This window comes from Parasteatoda tepidariorum, chromosome 7 (assembly GCF_982258835.1).
Source record: "Parasteatoda tepidariorum strain Cologne lab strain chromosome 7, Ptep-v5.0, whole genome shotgun sequence".
NCBI lineage: Eukaryota > Metazoa > Arthropoda > Arachnida > Araneae > Theridiidae > Parasteatoda > Parasteatoda tepidariorum.
In genome coordinates, this window is record NC_141761.1 from 102,900,360 (window position 1) to 102,923,486 (window position 23,127).

The 23,127-nt window shown below is 33.1% G+C and overlaps 2 protein-coding genes across 2 annotated transcripts in view; both read left to right on the forward strand.

Moving 5' to 3' along the window:
- Positions 1 to 366: 366 nt before the first annotated feature.
- LOC147807361 (uncharacterized) lies at positions 367 to 11,903 on the forward strand. Its single transcript, XM_087168905.1, has 5 exons — positions 367 to 4,088; positions 4,181 to 5,513; positions 6,972 to 7,130; positions 8,392 to 8,693; positions 11,549 to 11,903. Exons 1-5 carry the CDS (start codon positions 367 to 369, stop codon positions 11,901 to 11,903), a joined length of 5,871 nt encoding a protein of 1,956 aa, XP_087025031.1.
- A 6,428-nt stretch (positions 11,904 to 18,331) lies between these two features.
- The window catches only part of LOC139426032 (degenerin unc-8-like), a 44,387-nt gene continuing 39,591 nt past the window's right edge, over positions 18,332 to 23,127 (forward strand). The window contains exon 1 of the mRNA XM_087168691.1: positions 18,332 to 18,477. Coding sequence (XP_087024817.1) covers positions 18,472 to 18,477 — 6 coding nt within the window. The 5' untranslated portion in view covers positions 18,332 to 18,471. The remainder of the gene's footprint in view (positions 18,478 to 23,127) is intronic.

Genomic DNA, 23,127 nt, shown 5'->3' on the forward strand with positions numbered 1-23,127 from the left:
ATCCGACTCCTCCCACACACACTGACACTCCGGTTCGAGAGAGAACTGTTTTAGAACTGTGATGCGAAGCATGTTTTTTTTGTTGTGTGTGTCCGTAAATATTTTGTGTCCATATGTTTGTGATTGTGAATAAAATTTAATATTGAATGTTTCACTCTCAACTGCCATTATTTAGAAGTCTATGGATTAATACGAAGTGTTCCCGGCCTTTTGGTGGAGGTAAGCTATCTCCTTTATGATATCTTTTGGTAATACCCAAAATCTGGCATCCCTGCCGGGATCAGAATAGACATACATAGACTTAAGAAATTAGAAAGACTAGAATAGAACTTTATTAGACTTTATGAAACTTTATACGAATTAGATATGTCAGTTGAGAGTGTTAGAAAATTACGAACGCCAGCGAGAAGTAATTTCTCAAAGGCATTGAATAAGGCGTTAGATTTATTGAAAGAAAATGAAAATGATCCCGATATTTTGGCCACACAAATTGTTCTTTTAGAACAGAAATACAAAGAATTGAAAGAATTGGATTTTAAACTTTTATCCATTTTAAGTGATGATCAAACATGCTCGCAAGATAATTTTGATTTAGAATATGACGCAATAACTGTGTACGAAGATAGATTTCTAGAAACCAGTACTAAATTAAAGAGACGTCTGAATATTATAGAAAAACCGAAAATAGAAGAACCCGTGTTAAAAAATTCTACTGAAAATATTAATTCGCCGAGGAAGTTCAAACTTCCTGAATTAGAATTGAAACAATTTAATGGAAACATTAAGGAATGGCTTCAGTGGTGGGGGCAATTCAAAAAAATACACGAAGATTCGGACATTGAGGATGACGATAAGCTACAGTATTTAATTCAATCAACTGTAAAAAATTCGGCAGCGAGACAATTAGTAGAATCATTTCCCCCCTCAGGAAAAAATTATGAAGAAATTATTAAATGTTTAAAACAGCGTTTTGGGAGGGATGATTTGTTGATTGAAGTTTATATTCGAGAACTTCTTGCTTTAGTAATAAATAATTCAAATCCTCAAGGTCAAAAGTATTCCTTAGTCAGATTGTACGATACATTAGAAGGCCAATTGAGATCTCTTAAATCTTTGGGTGTAGCGAAAGATAATTTTTCCGCTATTTTGTTATATCCCTTGATTGAGTCATGTTTGCCAAGCGATTTATTGAAGATATATGAACGGGCGCAAAGTGAATTAAAAACAGAGATTTCTGGAAATGATAGATTAGCTAATCTCTTAAATTTTTTGAAAAAGGAAATAGAATCGGAACAAAAATTATTGATAGCTCGTTCCCCTTTCGGATTAGAAAATCATAACAGAAAACCGATGACTCACCATTTCCAGAGGAATAAGATATCTGCCGCTGATTTAATTAATAGCTCAAAACAAAACGTTTCACATCTGGCAAATTCGAAAGTGGATGAGTGCGTATTTTGTAATAAATCCCATTTAAGTCAAGATTGTAAATATGCTATGAGTTTACCATTTGAAAAAAAGAAAGAAATACTTATGGAGAAGGGTATCTGTTTTCGATGCTTAAGTTATAAGCCTAATAGACATATTGCGCGCTTTTGTAAAAATAAAGTTAATTGTTTGAAATGTAATGGGCAACATTTGTTAATTATGTGTAAAATGAATGAAGAATTTCATGGCAATAAAATTAATGAAAAGGGGTCGGAAGAAAAAGTCGTTACGGAAAGCTCTTTAACTAACACTACATGCATGCGTCAGGTTTATTTACAAACATTAGTAGTACAAATACGAGGGGATAATAAAACCAAATTTATTCGGATTCTCATTGATACGGGTTCGCAGCGATCGTACATATCGAAATACGCTGCAACGTGTATGGAATATGATGTTATCGGTGAAGAATCTATTTTGCATTCTTTATTTGGGGGTGTTAAAAAGACAGAAAATCATAAAAGATATTTAGTTCATATAAGTAATGTAGATAATAGTTATCATTGTAATTTTGAGGTATTGGAACAGGAAGTAATTTGTTCTAATATTTCTAGAATAAATTTATTCCCTCATATAAAAGAACTTAAATCTCGTAGCATATTTTTAACTGAAACTACACAGGGTTATAATGATCAGTTGTTGTATCAATCTTCTCCCTTAGAAATTCATTTGTTAATTGGGGCTGACATCGCTGGCAAACTGCTCAGTGGGGGAATAGAGGAACTTAGTTCAGGATTGGTTTGCGTAGGAACTAAATTAGGTTGGACTCTAATGGGAAAGAATAATAAGGCAGAAGAACAAGATAGTACAAATACCGTCCTATCTTGTCATGTGAATGATGCGAATATTTCAGATTTATGGCGGTTAGACACACTTGGTATTGCTGACCCCAGTGAAAAAAAAACTAGGGAAGAATTAGAACAATCGGCGAAAGAGCATTTTTTTCGAACCGTGACTAGAGACTCTGAGGGGAGGTATCAAGTTCGATTGCCCTGGATTGATGGGCATCCCCCCTTAAAAAATTGTAAGGGTATTTCTGAGAAAAGACTCGAAAATTGTGTAAAATCCCTTAAGAAATTAGGCAAAATTACTGAATACGAAACAATTTTTGATGACTGGTTAGATCAGGGTATCATAGAGGAGGCGCATTGTTCTGAACCCGAACACTATTTACCTCACCGCCCTGTTTTTAAAGAAAATTCGACAACGAAGGTTAGACCCGTCTTTGATGGCTCCGCTCGAGATAAAGAGTCGCCTTCTATTAATGACTGTTTAGAAAAGGGGCCCAACTTAGTAGAACTTATACCATCTGTCATAAACAGGTTTAGAATAGGAAAATATGGAGTTGTGTCCGATATTGAAAAGGCATTTTTGCAAATCGGACTCCATGAACAAGATAGGCCTTATTTAAAATTTTTATGGTGGCAGAACGGTAAAAAAGAACATTTGCGAATTTTTCAGCATAAAAGGGTTGTTTTTGGAATATCCTCGAGTCCTTTCTTATTAGGAGCTACTCTTGAATTCCATTTGAATAATGTTTCTTCTGAATATAAAGAAACATCTCAAAAACTTTTGAAATCCTTTTATGTAGACAATTGTGTACACAGTGTTGAAAATAAAGAAGAATTAGTTAAGTTTATTCATGAATCACAAGAAATTCTCGCTTCCGCAAAATTTAATTTACGTGGGTGGGAGCATACTCCTTTTGAGGAATTTGAATCTGAATTGATCGAAACCAAAACAGTCCCTGTGTTAGGTTTAAAATGGGATAGTAAAAAGGACATTTTATCCATTGATTTAAGAGATTTAGATTCTATTGAAAATAATCAATCAGTAACTAAAAGAAATATTTTGTCAACCGTACACAAAATCTTTGATCCTATTGGATTTACCTGTCCTGTAACCTTAATACCAAAATTAATATTACAAGAATGCTGGAAATTGAAATTGTCTTGGGATTCCGAGTTGCCATCTTGGATGGCTAAGAAATTTATTAAGTGGAAAAATCAACTCAAAATTTTAAATGATATTTCTATCCCCAGATGTTTAGATAAAAATGAGGGAGTTAGGGAAATAACATTGCACGTATTTTGTGATGCTTCCGAAAAAGCATATGCTGCGTGCGTATTTTTGAGGAGTGAAGCATCGGACTCAATTACTTGTCAATTAATACAGGCTAGGTCAAGGGTCGCCCCACTGAAGCCAATATCAGTATCTAGGCTAGAACTTTTAGCATGTAACATAGGAGCAAGACTTTGCCAAACTGTGAAAGAAAGTTTACGAATGGAAAAGGTTGCCACACGATACTGGTCTGATTCCAGCAATGCGCTTTACTGGATTAAGAAGAATGAAAACTGGGCTACTTTTGTGTATAATCGTGTGAAAGAAATTCGAACTTTGACCGACCCAGATGATTGGAATCACATCTCCGGTCAATCAAATCCTGCCGATTTGCCTTCCCGAGGATGTAGTATTGAAACTTTAGCAAAGTCTAACTGGTTTGAAGGACCCTCCTGGTTGCAAAAACATCCTGAAAATTGGCCTATATCCAATATTTTTCCTGATGAAGAAATTATAATGCAGAAAAAAGAAAAACAGTTGTCAGCGTCACAAATACAGAAAATGAAGACAAAATTTATGATCTTTTCTCCGATTACTCTAAACTACTAATAGTTATTTCCTGGGTTTACAGATTTTTGGATAATTGTAAGAAGAAGAAAGATGCTAGAAAATTTGGAAACATAACTGTGGAAGAAAGGAACAGAACTGAAATTTCGTTGCTAAAAATAGCACAGCGAGAATCTTTCACGGGACCTAATGATAAACGACTACAGAATCTCCAAGTTCTTGAGGATGATAATGGACTTTTTCGAATTAAGACTAGACTATCGTTAAAGGACGACTTGGAGAATTTCAAATTTCCTATTGTGTTACCAAGTGATCATCCAATAGTTGAAAAGCTTGTTCACTGGAAACATTGTTCTCTTGGTCATGCAGGTGTTCAGATTGTAATGACCCAACTTAGAGAAGAGTTCTGGATTCTGAAGTTCAGAAAGACTGTTCGCAAAGTTATCAGAAAGTGCATAATTTGCAAACGATTTGATTCACGACCAATCGCAACTCCAACAGCTCCATTACCTGTTGACCGTCTAAGAGCAGCTTCTGTATTTGAAATTACAGGAATAGATTTTACAGGACCTCTCTATCTGAAAGAAAATCAGAAGTCGTGGATAGTCATTTATACTTGTGCTGTGTTTAGAGCAATTCATCTGGAACTAACTACTTCACTGTCCACTGAAAGTTTTCTACAGACTTTTCGAAGATATGTGGCTCGTAGAGGAAGACCAGCTATTGTTTACTCTGATAACGGAACAAACTTGGTTGGAGCGAACAATCTTCTTAAAAAGATTAATTGGGATGCAGTAGTTAAAAACAGTGCAGTGAATAAGATTAACTGGAAGTTTATCCCCCTATCTGCACCTTGGTGGGGTGGCTTTTGGGAACGTTTGATTGGAATTCTCAAGCGAATACTTCGCAAAGTCTTAGGTCGAACGTCTCTCAACTTCGAAGAATTAAATACTGTCTTATGTGATTGTGAAAGTATCATCAATGGACGACCTCTCACGTACGTCAGTGAAGATATAAGTGATCTAGTGCCTTTAACTCCTAGCATGTTCCTTCAAGAGGTCAGAGAAGTTGGACTACCAGACCTGGATCTCTTGGACAGCAAATCTTTGAATAAAAGGTTTGCCTACCGTCAAAGATTGAGACAAGATCTGAGGAAACGTTTTCGTACGGAATATTTGGGACAGCTGAGACAATTCGATACAAAAATGCGAAGTTCTTCACCTATCAAAATAGGCGATGTTGTGTTGACATCCAGTGACAACACAAAGAGACTGGATTGGCCTCTAGGGAAAGTCATCGAAGTGTTCACGTCACGAGATGGAAACATCAGACTCGTAAAGTTAAAGACAAAAGGTGGTGAAGTTCTACGATCAACATCGAGGCTGTTTCCCCTTGAAGTTGGGGAAAACGAAAAGGATGTTTTGGAAAAGCGTATTTGAGTTTCTTGGTGTAAAAACTCAAAGGTGGGAGGATGTTGGAAATTCCAATTAAAATCATTAATCTATCAGTTAATTTCATCTAGTGAGCGCGTGATAATCACGTGCTCACGGCTAATCCGACTCCTCCCACACACACTGACACTCCGGTTCGAGAGAGAACTGTTTTAGAACTGCGATGCGAAGCATGTTTTTTTTGTTGTGTGTGTCCGTAAATATTTTGTGTCCATATGTTTGTGATTGTGAATAAAATTTAATATTGAATGTTTCACTCTCAACTGCCATTATTTAGAAGTCTATGGATTAATACGAAGTGTTCCCGGCCTTTTGGTGGAGGTAAGCTATCTCCTTTATGATATCTTTTGGTAATACCCAAAATGCTGAATAAAATTGCAAGATTGCACTTTAGAGATCGAAAGCTTTGTGACCGACGTACAAAATTTTAAGGATTTTTAACTTTTTATAATGAAACAAATTTTTCATTAACAGTTTACATTATTACAGTTTACATTTTATTTAGGTATTCAAATAATAGTTAAAGTGATTTCATTAGTACGTTAAATCCGTACTTAACCATTTCCACCCTAGTTCTTGGGAACATAACTTTGATAATTGGGTATACTATAGCCTACGTCACAGGTTGTGTTATTCCTACTAAATTTAACCCATGAACGTCATTTTCTGCGAGCCTAACTTCAAGCCACAAATAAACAAACGAAGTGTTTGATCGTTTAAATAGCTACTCGCCAGATTTTATTGCATTATAAAGAAAAGTAATTGATATTCGATTTTTGATTAATAATTGATTTATGTGGATAGTGGCATAGAATTTAGCATGGCGTAATGGTAAATGTTATTCCTACTAAGTGGAAGTAGTTGTGTTTTTTTTTTTATATTATACCCAATTCTTCTACATTCCATTTTATTTGGATGGTAACTTTTCTAGATATTGCTTTATTTATGAAAGGTTCGCAAAAATATACTTAGTTACTAAACATTTTTGTAAACTTGAAAAAGACTTTGATAGGTGACTCTCAGTCACCACTGTCGCCTTTAAATTACCCACCACTCTAATTGTGAAATATTTTTCATCTTAATATTTACAGTTACCTTTCCATTCAGTGATCTCCGGGTATTATGAGGTCAGTTTGTGAAAACTCTTTCAAAATGTTAGTGGTTGCATCCATTTTTTTCACTGTTAAAAGGACCTCGAGTGCAAAGGGTTAAAAACCTAGAGAAGTGGCACATTTACAGTTTCGCTCCATCACTTTTATGTAATTAATAGGAAAATCTATTAAATATGCTTACACTAGGAAATCTTACTACACATTCTGAAGGGAACTTGTTCTGAATCTGAATACTATGTGAGAACTGGAATATAAAAACAAAATTATTTTTAATAAATGATTTGAAATACAGGGAATCTATAAATGGAGTTTACCGGCCGTAGCGGTCAGCGTGCCTGACTGTGAACCAGTTGCCACGGGATCAAATCCTGCTCAGGGCATGGCTGTTTTCCTCTCTGTATGTGCTGTTCTCTGTTGTGTGCTGTGTGATTGTGTCTCACCCTATGAGCGGGTATCTATGACAGTGTGGCATGGGTAATGTTGCTCGCCTCCGAGACTTAGGTTCACTGCTCTTTCTGCTGTTAAAGGAGGGGGGGGGGGAAATGGAGTTATTTCGCACGTGGTTAAATAGAGTGTTTCAAAATAGCGTTAAAATAGCTTACATGCATTAATTCATACCAAATTTTATAATAAAGCTAAAAACAGGATATAAAAAAGAAAAATTCAAAATACTATTTAATTTTTTTAAATATAATATTTTGCACTTTTTTTGAATGATAAATTTATAATAAAATGCATAGAACATCTGAAGATACAGATTTGAATGAATGGATCTTGCAAATGTGAACTTTTAAAAATTAAAGACAGTCAACTTTATTAATAGAAAGCAATTTAAATAACAGCAATTACTGGCTTTATGAACAATAAATTATTTCGTAAATATCTTTTATGAAAGAAGTATAGAATGATATGAAATTAACTATCCACAACTGTTTTGTACCAAAATTATACATAAAAAAAACTGAAACATGGATATAAATTTATCATATTAAAATGAACTGTTAAAACTTTAATATGAGATCTGAAAAAATTCTGAAACTCATTTACAGATATAATACATCACCACATGTTTTGACAAAGATTCTAGCATGGAATCAGATTTTTTTAATATTCCATAATTATCCACATTTAACACTTTCAATTTTAATAAATTTTTTGTGACAAATAATTTAAATGAATAGTATTTAATTTAAAAACGATGAAAAACAGTGAATTTAAATGGAATGTGTATATAACGCATTCTAAATAAAAGTATTTTAGAAATAAAAACAGCAAAGTATATCTACTTACAAAAAAAGTAAAACAGCGTCTTCTTCAGAAATGCAGCTCTTAACTAGTTGTTTTAATTCTTCTTAATTCAAGATAAAAAGTGACATCAGAAAAAAATTAAACTTAAAATAGAAGCAAGAACATAACTTATTTAGATCGCTGAACAAAACAATTTTATTTAGATTTATTATCGTTTGCTTTTTAAAATAAAACGATAGAAATTCCAGCTTATAGCTCGAACACAATTAAATAATAAATAAATCACTCAAGTTTCAGCAAACACAAATCAAGAATTTCGCTCAAATATGAGTGTATTTCACTCAAGTTGAGATAAAAAAAATTCACTCTTTTTTGAGTAGGGGAAATCACTCTTTCATTTTAAGAGAGTATTAATCTTAATATCGATTGCAAGCATAACAATTCATAGGACAATTTTTTTGCAGGACCTGAAGACGAAGAAGTTAGAAGAGAATTGCAGACCTGATAAAGAAAACGCTTTCAAAAATTCAGTGAAGAAAATATTTAAAATGAATCTCCTATTCCGTCTTCACGAAAATTATACTTCTAAAAAATGGAAGAGAATTGCATGGAATACTGGAATCTTTGGTATTTGTGTTGTGGGATTTTTATATCAAACATGGGATTTCATGTCATATTTTCTCGAGTATCCCACAACTGTTAATGTAGAAGAAAGTAGTCCTTTTGAAGTGGCTCTACCTGCTATTACCTTCTGCAGCAATAACAGGCAAGTGCAAAATTATCATAATAATAACTAACTTCGTATCTAATTAAGGGATTTTCACGTACTAAGACTCAGAGTCAATAGTTGGACGACTTAATCTATATAAATAAATCGAAATGTTTATATGTATGTACAGTCCGCAAAAAAAAAAAAAAGAATCACCCTGAATGATCGAATTTTCACGAACTAAATGTCAATCTCAATGGCTCCTGGGGGTGACCTCAAATATACTAATTAATTAGTGCTAACTATTAATTAAGTTACGAAATCAGACACAAAAACGTACTTTCTCTGAATAAACATTTTTTTTCATATAGTAAGAATCCTGACTCTTGATATATTCGAAAACATTGGGTCGTAAATTGGGTCGAAATAAAGATTTATATATATGGTGAAAGTTTAAAAAGATGCCAAATTACCTCGCCATATAAAGTGAAACAATTTAAAGCAACCATAAAGAAACTGAATGAATGACGAGACGTCATAATATTGTGTCTCTGTTGCTATAGGCAAAAAAGAAGAGAATTTTTGGATCTGCTTTCTGGGCACAGAAAATAGTATTCGTTTTAATACTTTAAAAATAAAATTTGAATTTAAAATGAAATTATTTTTGATTTTCCAATATTTCAAAATTTAAACGTTGAACTTATTATCTGACATTTTTTATTTTTTTAAAGATGTTATTTGTATAAAAATGCTGTACTAAAACCAAATTTACTTAAGTTATTATAAATTAATGATTTATGAAGAGTTGTAGAGCTAATTGCTTTTACACCTCAGTTCAAATCTTTCAGGTAAGGAAAAGAAAAAAGAGATCCTGCAAAAAATTTGGGGCATGATTCTGATGCGCAATAAAGGGTTTTATAAAATTCACGGTTTTTCTTTTCGATAAAATTGAAATATATATATATATATATATATATATATATATATATATATATATATATATATATATATATAAAGGAGAAAAAAAAGAAAATAATAAAAAAAATAACAAAAAACCAGGAGAAAAAAGGACAACAAAAAAAAAATTTTAAATCCGGAAAATAAAAGATATAATCTTTTTATCAGCCCACACAATTATATCCGCAATATTAGAAAGCACTCTCTTTTGCAGATATAATCGTGTGGGCTGATGAAAAGATTATATCTTTTATTTTCCGGATTTTTGATTTTAAAAAAATTTTATCCTTTTTTTTCCCCTCCTGGTTTTTGTTATTTTTATTTTTTCCCCTTTTTTCACTGTTCTGTAATTTTTTCCTTGTTTTATCCACATTTTGAACTTATTTTATGAATTCTATTTACTTGCAGCTTATGCGCAATACATAAAACTTATTGTAATTTTCCTGGTGTTTTTTGTATTTATTTCTAAGCCATATATATCTATATATATATATATATATATATATATACAGTGTGTCTCAGTTAAGCGTTTCAGAACTTCTAAGAGGGGTAGGGGGCATCCTGACGACTCGAAATCATGTAGCAATGTGGGGTCGGAAATGCTTTCCTGAAGCGGTGACGTACACAGAAGCACCATAAAGAAAAGAGACCGTAAGTGAAAAATCGCTATAATAATAGATTGAAGAAAAAAATAAGTGTTCGAAGTTTCTCCCACCGGCTACAGTGTACACCTCACATCTCCGGCGCATGCACATTCGAACATTCTGCAATACTCCAGACATATCTCGCAGGCAGCTACTGCGATTCTTGCAACCAGCATTATCAACAGGGGTGTCATAAACCAGTGTTTTCATATGACTCCAGAAATCAAGACATGATAGGTCGGGAGACCGAGGAGGCCATATAATTTTTTCAATGTATTATTATAGCGATTTTTCACTTACGGTCTCTTTTCTTTATGGTGTTTCTCTGTACGTCACCGCTTCAGGAAAGCATTTCCGACCCCACATTGCTATATGATTTCGAGTCGTCAGGATGCCCCCTACCCCTCTTAGAAGTTCTGAAACGCTTAGCTGAGACACCCTGTATAAGCTCACCGGAGAAAAAATTAGTCACCCTAGTGCGCAAACACCGATGAATCCTTAAGCTTCGCTAGATGACGCAGTGGTCAAGTGACGTGCTCAACTGCATGCACACTGCTTCAACCTGATCAAAGACAAGTAGCTATCAGTGAGATATTTTTGTTTGAAGCGGAAATTGTGTGTAAAAATCGGTAAGAGTAAAGATGTGAAAGGAGTGGTAAAAAAGGCAATCGTGTTTGGCCGTGCCAATGGTCATATGGTGAGTAAAGTTGCTGGATTTCTTGGCGTTTCAAAGCTGACTGTTCAACGTGTCTGCAAGCAATGGTGTAATATACGAACAGACGCAGTCAGAATTGTGGTCGGAAAAAGATTTTGCATGAAAGAGACCGGAGACGCGTTTCACGACTTTTCAATCAAAATCGCTTCCAAACTGGACAGGAATTACTTCAGTTACTAAATGAAGATCCATCCCAGTATCTCAGTTAGAAAAAATTGCGAATGGAGCTGCATGCAATGAACATATGAAGTCGAACATCTCGTAAGATGTCATTGCTCGCACTTGCACATAAAGCTGCGCGACTTCAGTGGGCTAGAAGTCACCGAACATGGGCAGTTGCTGACTGGCGGAATGTAATATGGTCTGACGAATGACGTCAAACACTTATTCAAAAGACGCACGTCTGCAAATGCAACGCAGACCAGATGAAGAATTTCATCCTGACTGTGTGCAAGCATAGGTTCAAACCGGAGGTGGGTCTGTCATGACTTGGGGGAGTTTTTCTTATTATGGATTGGGCTCCTAACTGAGAGGGCCACTGACATGATCCAACATGTTTATTTGAAAGTTCTGGACAATTAGGAGTTGCCTTTCAGTCACCCTCTTCATGTAAAGTGTGTTGTCGATATCCCTATTTTTCAAGATGACAACAGCAAAGTTCATGGGGCTGGAAGTATATGTGACTGGTTTTATGAACGCTCAGACACTCAATTACATCTCGGCTGGCCAGAAAAATCACCTGACTTGAACTCCATTGAAAATTTGTGCGACACGTTGGAACAACGGGTAAAACGCCAAAATCAACATTCTCACAATTTGGTGAATTTGCACGATCAAATCCTCAACGAGGGGCTTAAACTGGATTCGACGTACTTGCAAAACCTTGTGGGCTCACTTCCTAACCGAATCCACGCGGTCATCAAATCTAAAGGCGGTGTTACACGTTATTAAATGATCTTTTTCATGATTTCTCCAAGGGTGACTAATTTTTTGTCCGGTGTGCTTTTATATATGGGTCATTCTCACAAAAACAGTCATTTTCATGTCCCCAGTATATTTTATGTTTGTTTTACAGCTTACGAAAAAAAAAAAATTCAGGGAAAGTGTCCTTCAGAATGCAAGCTAACAAAAGAATAAAAATAAAATTATCAATTTTTATTTTTTATTTATTTTAGGTAATTAAAATATACCAATATGTCATTCCCTCACTTGTCCCCACTGCTGATTTAAAAAAAGAAAAAAATTGTTTCTGAAATATTTTTTTTTTTTTTTTACAAATTCGTGTTTTTTATTTCAGAATACTGAAATATAGAATTCATAAAATCAATTTTAAATTTAATTTCTGATAAAAAATATTAACACAGCACTATTTTAAACTTTGTCCCCAGTGTTTCGCGTCATTCCCTCACAACAATGTTCTTATCACCTGCAATCTTCTTAGAATAAAAATATTTCAATAAAAACTTCAGAAGTTAACAACTGGCATCATAGAACAAAATTGCAGTATGTTTCCATCTTCAACTTAAAGAAGCTTTGCTGTGGAATAAATTTGAATGAATCAAACCAGGTAAAATTTTTTACATTTGTCATTCCCTCATGTCATTTTTTAGAGTAAAATAAAATACGACTTCATCGAGAAAGTGGATAATTATAAGTTGCTTTCTTGTATGAATATAATTGTATGTGATTGACTTCAGAAATTAATTAGGCCTAACTGTTATTTTTAAATTTTATTGAATTCGTCATTCCCTCACTAGTGTATAAAGTGAGGGAATGACGCTGAAGTGAGGGAATGATTCAAGATGGGTATATTATCAAATTTTTTTTTGTTTAATCGTGCCAGCCAATTTTATTTCCCAAACCTGTAAAAACTATTAAATATATAAGACTAAATTATAATAAATATTAGATATACTTAGTATGTTATCATTTTCAAACTTTAGGTAGATGTAACTTAGATAAAAACATGTATTAAAATAAAATATCATTCCCTCACTTTTTAAATAGTGAAAATAATTAATTTACTTATTAATTAATTTGAAAAATAAATTAAAAAATTAATAAATTAATTTATTAAATCAATTTAATTATTTATTAAATTAACTAATTAATTATTAATTATTATAAACTAATTAAATATAAATTAATTATTTAAAAAATTAATTAATTTAAATATTAAGTATAATTTATAGGATATATACTTTCTTTATAATGACATTACATATTTCTATTAATATAAAAAGTTTCAGAGCTTTTTATTTAGTTTACTTTTTTGGGATTTTATGAACTGAAAAATGACAGTTTTCGTGAGAATGACCCATATATATATATATATATATATATATATATATATATATATATATATATATATATATATATATATATATATATATATATATATATATATATATATATATATATATATATATATATATATATATATATATATATATGAAATTTAATGCACAGTTGAGTGGTAGTGGTACAAATAAATGATAAAACTTTCAAAGTAAACAAATAATAACAAGAGATGGAAATCAGTATTTTGTGTAGCCACCACGCACCTCAATAAGTGCTGCTACACGACGTGGCATGGATTCAAGCAAATTTTGAATGTCTGTCTGAGGAAGAGCATTGCATATTATTTGTATGCGTATCCAAAGTTCGTCTGTAGAAGCAACAGGACGAGGATCACGAGCGCGACGCCGACCAACGAAATCCCACACATGTTCAATCGGCGACATATCCGGGGAATACGCAGACCAAGGAAGACGCCATACCTACCGAGCTGCAAGGAAGGATTGAACAGTCCTAGCAATATGAGGGCGGGTATTGCCCTGTCGAAATACAGCGCCTGGCAAGGCTTGGAGGAAGGGAAAAAGCTTGGGACTGAGAACTTCGCTGATTTTTCCGGTTGCTGTTCAGATTACCCACAATTCGTAGCAATTGAGATCATCCATGATATGCTATGGCACCCCAGACCATAACTCCGGGTGTTCGTCCCCTGTGGCGTTCGATAAAGCACTCCGAAGGTGGCGTTCACCGGCATAGCGTCTGAAACGAATGCGGTCATCGTGGTACCACAAATTAAAGCGGGATTCGTCAGAAAACACGACACGCTGCCAATCAGCACGCCAGTCCCTATGCTGATTGGCCCATTACAGCCGCAGTTGGTGATGGTTCAGCGTGAGGGGGATCTTGTATAAAGGAGTTCGTGAGCTCAGTCCACGCTGCAGCAGACGTCTACGAATTGATGAAGCACACTATGAAACACCTGTAGCTATTGACCACTGTGCTGCCAGTTGTCTAGAGGGAGCCGTACAATCGGTCAGCGACATGCGGACCAGGTGTCTATCATTGCGAGCTGAAGTGACATTTCGGGGTCCACTCCCGGATTTCCGAGTAAGTCGACACTCGTCCGTCCACTGCTTCCAAACACGCATCTCTGTGCTGCTGTTACGCTGCACACGAGCGGCAACTGCACTATAAGACAATCCAGCTTCACGAAGACCGGTGATTCTCCCCCGTTCAAACTCCGTAAGTTGTTGAAATCTCGCTCTCTTTTGTCGAAGAGGCACAAGCAACGACTGAGCTAACGTTTACCACTAGCAGATAACCATCGATAACCATGCACGCCTCGCTACAGCCGTCTATTTATTTGGATCCATCCGCCGTTCAGAGGGCGCTAATTAATTGCATATCATGCTCTACTTAGCATTTCCTGAAAATTTCAGCTCACTCGCGTCAGTCCTTCATGGTGTTGAAATTTTCACAAACAAGAGTTTATATTCATAATGTCGTTTTATATTCATAATGTCGTTTTATATTCATATACACAGTTCGATACTGTTGATAAAAATCTATTTGATAGGCCTGCGATGAAAAAAAATACAAAAGGTCTGATAGCTGAACTTAGTGTATTTTTGGGTGCTGAAATGAAAAACAATACTGAAAATTTTCCATCACGTCACATTTTTTTGAAAAATCCAATTTTACTGGAACTTTTATGAACATTTACCATAATTTTTTTTTTCATTTTTTAATTACTTCTCTTTTTGCTTTACCAGCATTCTACTTTGGTAAAATTAGAATGTATCTCTGTGACATCTTTCTGTCACCATCCCTCTCTCTGTCACAATATCTCTCGACCAATATAGCGTCACGAAAATTCTTATCTTGGTTCGATGACCTCTCAGGAACACAAACTAGTAAGGATAATCAGGAGTCATTTTTTGGAAGTCATTTTTTAAAGTCTGCTTTTCGCTGTACGTTTCGCGAAACATGACTTTGAGTTCGAGACGTTGTAAAAATTTCCCAGGTGACTTTTGTTACATATGCGGCGAACATAGTGTTGTTGAAAATCGCTTGAGGAGCATTACAGACTATGTAAAACAACTTTATCTTGCCTATTTTTGCATGAAACTCGGAGATCAGGCCAAATCGTGGGCTCCTCATGAAGTCTAAATGATATATGCTTATAGCTCCGAGGAAAGAAGACTGCCTTACTATTTGGAATTCCTATGACATGAATGGAACCTAAAAACCACTTTGATCATTGCTATTTTCGTTCCTGCCATGTTCGTGGATATAACCGGAAAAATCAAAGGCTAATATCTTATCTTGATAACATTCCATCAGCCATACGCCAAGTTCCTCATGGATCTGATGTGCTTGTGCCTAAAACTGAATTGCCAGTTATCTATCCAGAGTTCAAGTCTCCGATATCGAATATAAGCAATCTGTAGCCGGTTTCCTCTTCCCTTCTCTCAGGTTAAACTTAATGATCTGACTAGAGTTCTTGGCCTTTTGAAAGAGGCACTTGAATAATTGTTAGGCTTCAGACTGAAAGAAAATAACTTATTGACCAAAGGAACATCTTTTTATTGGTACTGGAGAAAAAGAATTTATTAAGTGCTTTGACGAAGAGGAAAACTTGGTCAATTGTTCTGATGTTCCTGTATTGATGAGCAAATTTAATGTCATCTACGATAAAGATGAGTGGAGGCTGTTTATAGATTCATTTAAAAGAAGTCTCAAAGCTGCCATTCTTCATCATGGGAGCCAGTATACATCTATACCAGTTAGACACTCGGTATATTTAAAACAATGCTAGGAAAACCTGACTCTCGTCCTGGACAAAATATATTGACCACAGTTGGATCATTTGTGGTGATTTGAAAATTATCTCCATGCTTCTTGTTCAACAAGGTGGATTTACAAAGCTCTCATGTTTCATTTATGAGTGGGAAAGCCATTGAATCAAAAAAGAGTGGCTGAAGGGATAAAATCTAGACCCAGGATCCAAGAATATTATTTGAAACATTTTAGTTGATCCAAAAGAGTATTGTTACCCCCTCTAAACATTAAATTAGATGTAATGAAGCAATTTGTCAAGGCTGCTCCAAAAGATGGTGATTGTTTCAAATACCTGTGCAATAAGTTTCCAGCTTTATCCCAAGCAGAAAGAGGGAATCTTTGTTGGTTCCGATATCCGCAAACTCATGAAGGATAAAGTTTCTGAGACTAACATGGCAACAACGAAAAAAAAAAGTTTGCGTAGCCTTCAAAGATGTTGTTAGTAAATTTCTGGGTAACTGCAAGGATCCTGACTGTAAAGCATTTGTAATGAAAATACAAATTAAAAACTTTGGATTGCTCCACGAGTGTCAAAATGCATTTCCCTCACTCACATGTGGTCTTTTTCCCCGAAAATGTTGAAGCAGTCAGCGAAGAACAAGGTGAAAGGTTCCATCAAGATATCAGACATACGGAGCTTAAATATCAAGGAAGATGGGGCAAGAGCATGCTCGACGACTACTAATAGATGTTAACTCGAAATAAGCCTGTGATTAAACATAAAAGAAGATCATCAAAAATAAGTTTTATAGAAAAATGAGCATGTACTTATATAGAAACGCTTTTCTTTTATTTTGTTTTTTGTTTCAAACTTTCATGTACACATACACAATATTTGCTATTCTTGGTCAATCGTTAATTTTACGTAAGTTACCTTAATAAAAATAAATTAAAGTGGTATGTTTGTGATTTTCTCCTAGAAATTTATGTAAAAAATTTAAATTTAAGGAACTTATTGTTTTTCTCTCTACCAGACGTGATTTGTACTATCTGGCAACAGTATTTTTCATTTATTTTAACCTAGAAAAAACTAGCCGGTAGCTCAGAAATTAGTTTACCTTCACAAGATTCAATTAAAATAGATCGAAATGAATAAAGAAGAACAGTTACCAGGTAGTACATGCACAATTGTTTGAGTAATTTCCTTTCCAAATAGGATTTTACTAAAAACATAGATATCGATTTTACAAAAAATCCTGACGTGATGGTGGAAAATGAAGGTCATTTTCGGAATCAGCACATCAAATAACTTATAAATCATAAATGACTTCTTTTGTATTTTTCAAAAACTTCATTTTCGCAGGCTTGTGAATTTGTCCATGTTCGTAAAGTCAAAAAAAATATGTGTTTAGTAATTTCAAATAGGTAATTTAAAAGTAGATTATTTTTTAAATTTTTAAATTCATTTTTATTTTTAATTAACGAAAACTGATGTGAATTACGCTGGCAAATTCTACTAATTTATCTAACATAAAATCAAAGAAAGAAAGCAAAGTTTTGTTGAATGAACAAATGAAAGAAATTCCAAGACATTCTATGTGGCATTCTTCTCAAGACAAAGTTGATTCAAAAACGCATTAGTTGTTCACCAAAGTCACTGGCTGCGGTTAGTGAACAGATGGGTGACCTCTTTGATCAGACAGAGAAGGAAAGGAGGGGGCACGGTATCTATCTTAATCAAACTACTCTACCGTAAGATTTTCAACTTTGCTAGAAGGTCATGAGGCTCCCAAACGAGAAGTCGTTCCCTCTGCGCAGAATCAAATTCGTAATGTTATGTCTTCAGATCAGCCTCAGAGATGGTTCAAAGACCGTCGCCAATGGCCAATTGCCCAGCTCTAGCTCAATGTAAACAAATACTACTGTTAATACTAAACTAATACTATACTGACACGCTAGTACTACTAATACCGCAAGAGTTTTTCGTGGTTTTCATTTCCATTTAACGCAAATGCGTGTCAGTTTAACCAAAAATTTTCCACAAAGGCTAGTTTGCCCAAATGCTTAATCCCCAAGTTCCCTTGTCTTTTAGGTTGTGTTCAAAATTACAAGGCTAAGAAATTAATCACAAACTCAAAATTGGGTCAACTGTTCAATGCCTCTTATTAGTTAGCCAGCATATGTGATCAATTGTGCTATTAGGTGCGTTTGAAAGACTTTAAAAGAGTTAAAAACATGTATCTAAGATGCATACTACAATGGAAGTCTAAGTAGCATTATATTCTTATCTTTTAGATATGATCGTATTCTTTACTGTAAGAAAAGGAGCCATTTATGTATATTTCATAATGATACACAAAGTTTCTGCCATGAACATCCTCTGTTCTGTTTCAACACAAAACTATATGGCAAAGGGGAATACCGTAATTACACAAAAGAAGAAATGGGAGTAAGTATTTTTTTATCGCCTTAAGAAACTTATTTTCCAGTAACCGTATAAACCATCAAAAAATATTTTACATTCTCAACTAAACACTTGTCCTACCGAAGTTAGATTAAATCTTTCAACTTTCCGTTTTGGTTTTTTATTTTTTGAGCAAAAATAACAACGCAAATAGCAAAATTTTCTATCACTTATTGTCTACTCTGAAATTCTACTGAAGGAACTATACTAGGGGGTTAATACTGGGGGGCTAAGCCCCCTGTTCGCTGCCGCTCACCAAACCAGATAATTGCTTCGCAATTATTGTCTTCTCTTGCCAAAACACAATTTTTCCATAAAGTTAAAATTATCCACTTTACATATATGTAGTAAAGGAAATTCTGTTTGGTTACACTTGTGCCTCTACTTCCCACTTCCAAATATTATTATCTATTAGTATTATAAATATTTAGATCTATTGGTAAGCAGAAGTAATTTTTCTAAGCAATCAGTTTTTAAAATAACAATTGTTATAACAATATATAGTTATAACAATATATTGTTCAGACAAATTTGATGAGTTCACAACCGTAATTTAAAATTTTCGCTTACCAAATGGGCGGATGTATTAAATATTACTGAACATATGAAGCTGATCATTAAGTTATAAATTATATAACATATCTCTTTAACTGTAACTTATTACAGTATATTAACGTTATTTGCAGAACAATTATAATTGTAAGATGGTTAATAAGATTTGACGATCTTTCTAACTAACTTTATCTGAAAACGTAACGCAGAATTACATTATAATAATAATAAAAAATGCAACTATTCTCTTAGTTTTAAATTCGAAAATTGAGTTAAAAACGTACTAATAGCTGTACAGGAAAATAACTTTAAATTAGGGATGCAAAAATCATTATTCGCGATCGCAATGCTCGAGTACGCCGTCTAGCGGGAGCCTGTAAATATCAGACATTAATTTGTCACGTTTTCATTTAGTTCCATCAAAATCATCGACAGAATCAGACGCCATTTTTTAGCAGCAAATAAGAAACAAAATTTCCCTAAGGAAAAGGCCGAAGAACTTGAAAAAAATCTCCATAATATTAGTAAATCTTTCAGGAACAGAACACGCTAAACATTTGAAGAAAAATTCAACTTGCAACTGATGACCTCCGATTTCGGATACTGTTACAGATGTGTGTATTAAGGTAAAATGCATTTCTTCTGTCTTCAATTCATTACGAATTAAAGTGAAGTCAACATTGCTTTCGTCATTCCAGTGAATAAATATGAATTCAGAACATACAGAATTGTAATAGTTATAGCATATTCTTCTTCGTTATAGAATAGTATATATTACTGTATCCATATAATTCGGAAAAATGCAATAAAAAATTATCCAAGTTACTTGAAATAGTGCCATCTGTGCTGATTCTTAAATAATTTTAATCGTTTTCTTGGTGAGTATTTTTTAGTTTTGAAAGAATAAGTTCAACTAGAATTCAGCTATTCTGTTTTTAGCTACATATTCAAATTCATATCAATTATAAAATTTTGCTGTGAATTGATTATAAAATGTTATCTAAAAGTAATGAAGGGATAAACTATGTATCTATTATTTTAGAATAAAGTTTTCAAACAAGGAACTTATAATTTTGGAATTCTCCGGGAATTATAAATCAGGTAGGTGCAATGATTTTTACAATAAAAAATTTGCTTGTAAATATTTTTTTTTCATTTGATGATGGTTCTCTACAGAATGGTTTTTTACGTCTGATTAAGAACTATAAGAATAATAAAAAAAGAAACAATATGAAAGTTTTTATTTCAATGTAAAGAATTCTTAAAATCGTTTTTTTATCCTAAGAATTCTTTATTTTCCGTTTTTTAGTTCATAATTTTTTGATAAAAATTGTTCTCAAAATGCTTTTTTTGAAAAATTAAATGGTATAACATTGTGTTTATGTATACTTCTTGTATATTCCAATGTTTGAAGTAATATGATTCAGAAAAGTATGGAATAAAAATTCGGTACTTACGTATTAACGCCACCGCCGCTACAGATTTGGCGGTTTTTAAGTGCCGCCAATCTACACTTAAAATTTTTGCGACAATTCATAAAATAAAACACTTTATTTAAAATCAAAATAGTCAATCGGATTTCGGTGGAAAATGAGCCGATATATAGTTTAGCATAGATTCAAAACAATCATATCGCCATATGAACTCTGATAAATAAGATTCCAAATGAAATAACATTTCCAAAAGGTACGTTTACCAAGATAAAGTTTCATGTTGAGGGAATTGGTACATTTTTGTTTTTTCGGTAGAATATTTCCCTCCTGAAAAAATAAAATTGCATCTTGTTTTGTTTTTGGCAAATCCCAAAGACGAATTTTCGTAGCACTAAAAATGGCGACAAAAAAAGAATTGTTTTTTTGTTTTTGTTTCGTCAGCATTCTTTATTTTACGTTTCTTAGTTTCTAAATAATGATTTTTATTGAAACTTGAAATTTTTTGATAAAAATTGTTGTCAAAAAACTTTGTTTACAAAATTAAATTTCATAAAATTATGAGGCTTATGTATACTTTTTGTTCATTTTAATTTTTGAAGTAATATGATTCTTAAAACTATAGAATGTAAAGTTTAAATGGACCTTTCATGTTATATCATTAAATTTAGTAATACTATTTCTCGGGCATTAGGTTTTAACTCTTATAAGAATATACATATTTTTTTCTGTTAATGTACAAATATTTTTCCGATGTGTTTTGGATATTCCTTCTCTAATAAAAAGAGATACCATTTTGTTTTCGTTTGCATAAGAAAAAATATCAAGCATTTTTCTTTTTTTAAATTTAATTAGCCACAATAAAGAAGGAACGTTGCAATGCTACGTGCTACATTAACGATGTCTCTAGAGTAACTGAATGACTGTTCATATAAAAATCGCAGGTATTAGTCTCATACAACAACGCCCCCTATAGTTCGTTGCGATCACGATTTTAGTTTTATGCTGATGACAACCAAAACAAAATAGAAATGAATGAGAAAAAACTGGATTCTACCACGTGATTTTCCGGCCAATAAAAATGCATGGGATATGCAAATGCAACGAACTATAGGGGGCGTTGTTGTATGAGACGAATACCTGCGATTTCTATATTAACAGTAACTCTGGTGACGTCTTTAATGTAGCGTGTAACATTGTAACGTTCCTTCTTTATTGTGGCTTATTAAATTTAGAAAAGAAAAATGTATGATATTCTTTCTTGTGCAAACGAAAACAAAATGGTATCTCTTTTTTTTTTGGAGAAAGAACATCTAAAACACATTGGAAAAATATTTGTACATAAACAGAAAAAAATATGTATCTTCTTATTAGAGTTAAAGCCTAATGCCTGGGAAATAGTTTTACTAAATTTAATGGCATAACATGAAAGATCTATTTAATCTTTACATTCCATAGTTTTAAGAATCATATTACTTCAAACTTTAAAATAAGCAAAAAGTATACATAAGCCTCATAATTGTATATAATTTAATTTTGTAAAAGAAGTTTTTTGACTACAAATTTTATCAGAAAATTTTAAGTTTCAATAAAAATCATTATTTAGAGACTAAAAAACGTAAAATAAAGAATGCTTACAAAAAAAAACAATTCTAAAATTTCTCACATTAAAATAAAAATCTTTCATGTTTTTTTTTTTTGTTTTTATTCATAATTGGACGTAGAAAACAATTCTATAGAAAATTATCATCAAGTAAGAAAAAAAAATTCTTAAACGTAAATTTTTTATTATAAAAATCAAAACACTTACCTGATTTATATATCCGGAGAATTCCAAAATGATATGGGTCATTCTCACAAAAAGGAGATTTTTTAAGTCCCTGAGTAATAAATATTAGGAAATACAGCAGATTCCTTAATATTTTTCTTTATCATTTTTCGTGAAGTTCTTAACTAACAAATCATATGCATTTCTGCTAAATGTATTTAATATTTCATTCTTATTTTTTAATAAACATGACTTCAAAATCCCCTCCGTGGACGTCCCTACGTCTGTGGCACAAAATAATTTTTAATGCCTGTTAAACAATTTAAATGTTATTTTAATGATTTTTGTAGTTTTACCTAGTTAAATGTTTATAGTAACTTTTTATTTAATACTTTTTTTTAAAAAATTTATTTTTATAAAATAAATGACTAGTAAACTTTGTCCATCAAAAATGATGTCTCCCTCCGTGGACAATTAATATAGTTCTGTAAATATGCAATAAAGGGCAGCATATGCGAAATCCCTATAAGACAGTTGCTGGGAGGGGTAACCATTCCATTTTCTAAAGTTAAATATCAGTTGTTTTTGTTCTCTTTGGTGTCAGTTTTGGATTGTTGTGTTCAACTGGGGTTTGGCAAAGTTCTCACCCTATACTCCGTGGACATCATAAAGAAGGTAAGAGAAAATTATTTTGTTTTTGATAGATGAATTTTAGATTGCAAAAATAGTATATTTAACAAAAAGAACTGCCCCATTTTTGTAACTTTAAAATTAAAAATCAGAAAAATTCAAGAACTAGTTTTTGTCTCCTCCGTGGACATAGCAAGTCCACGGAGGAGAAGACACAGTCAATGTAAGAGACAATGTGTTAAATAACCATAATAC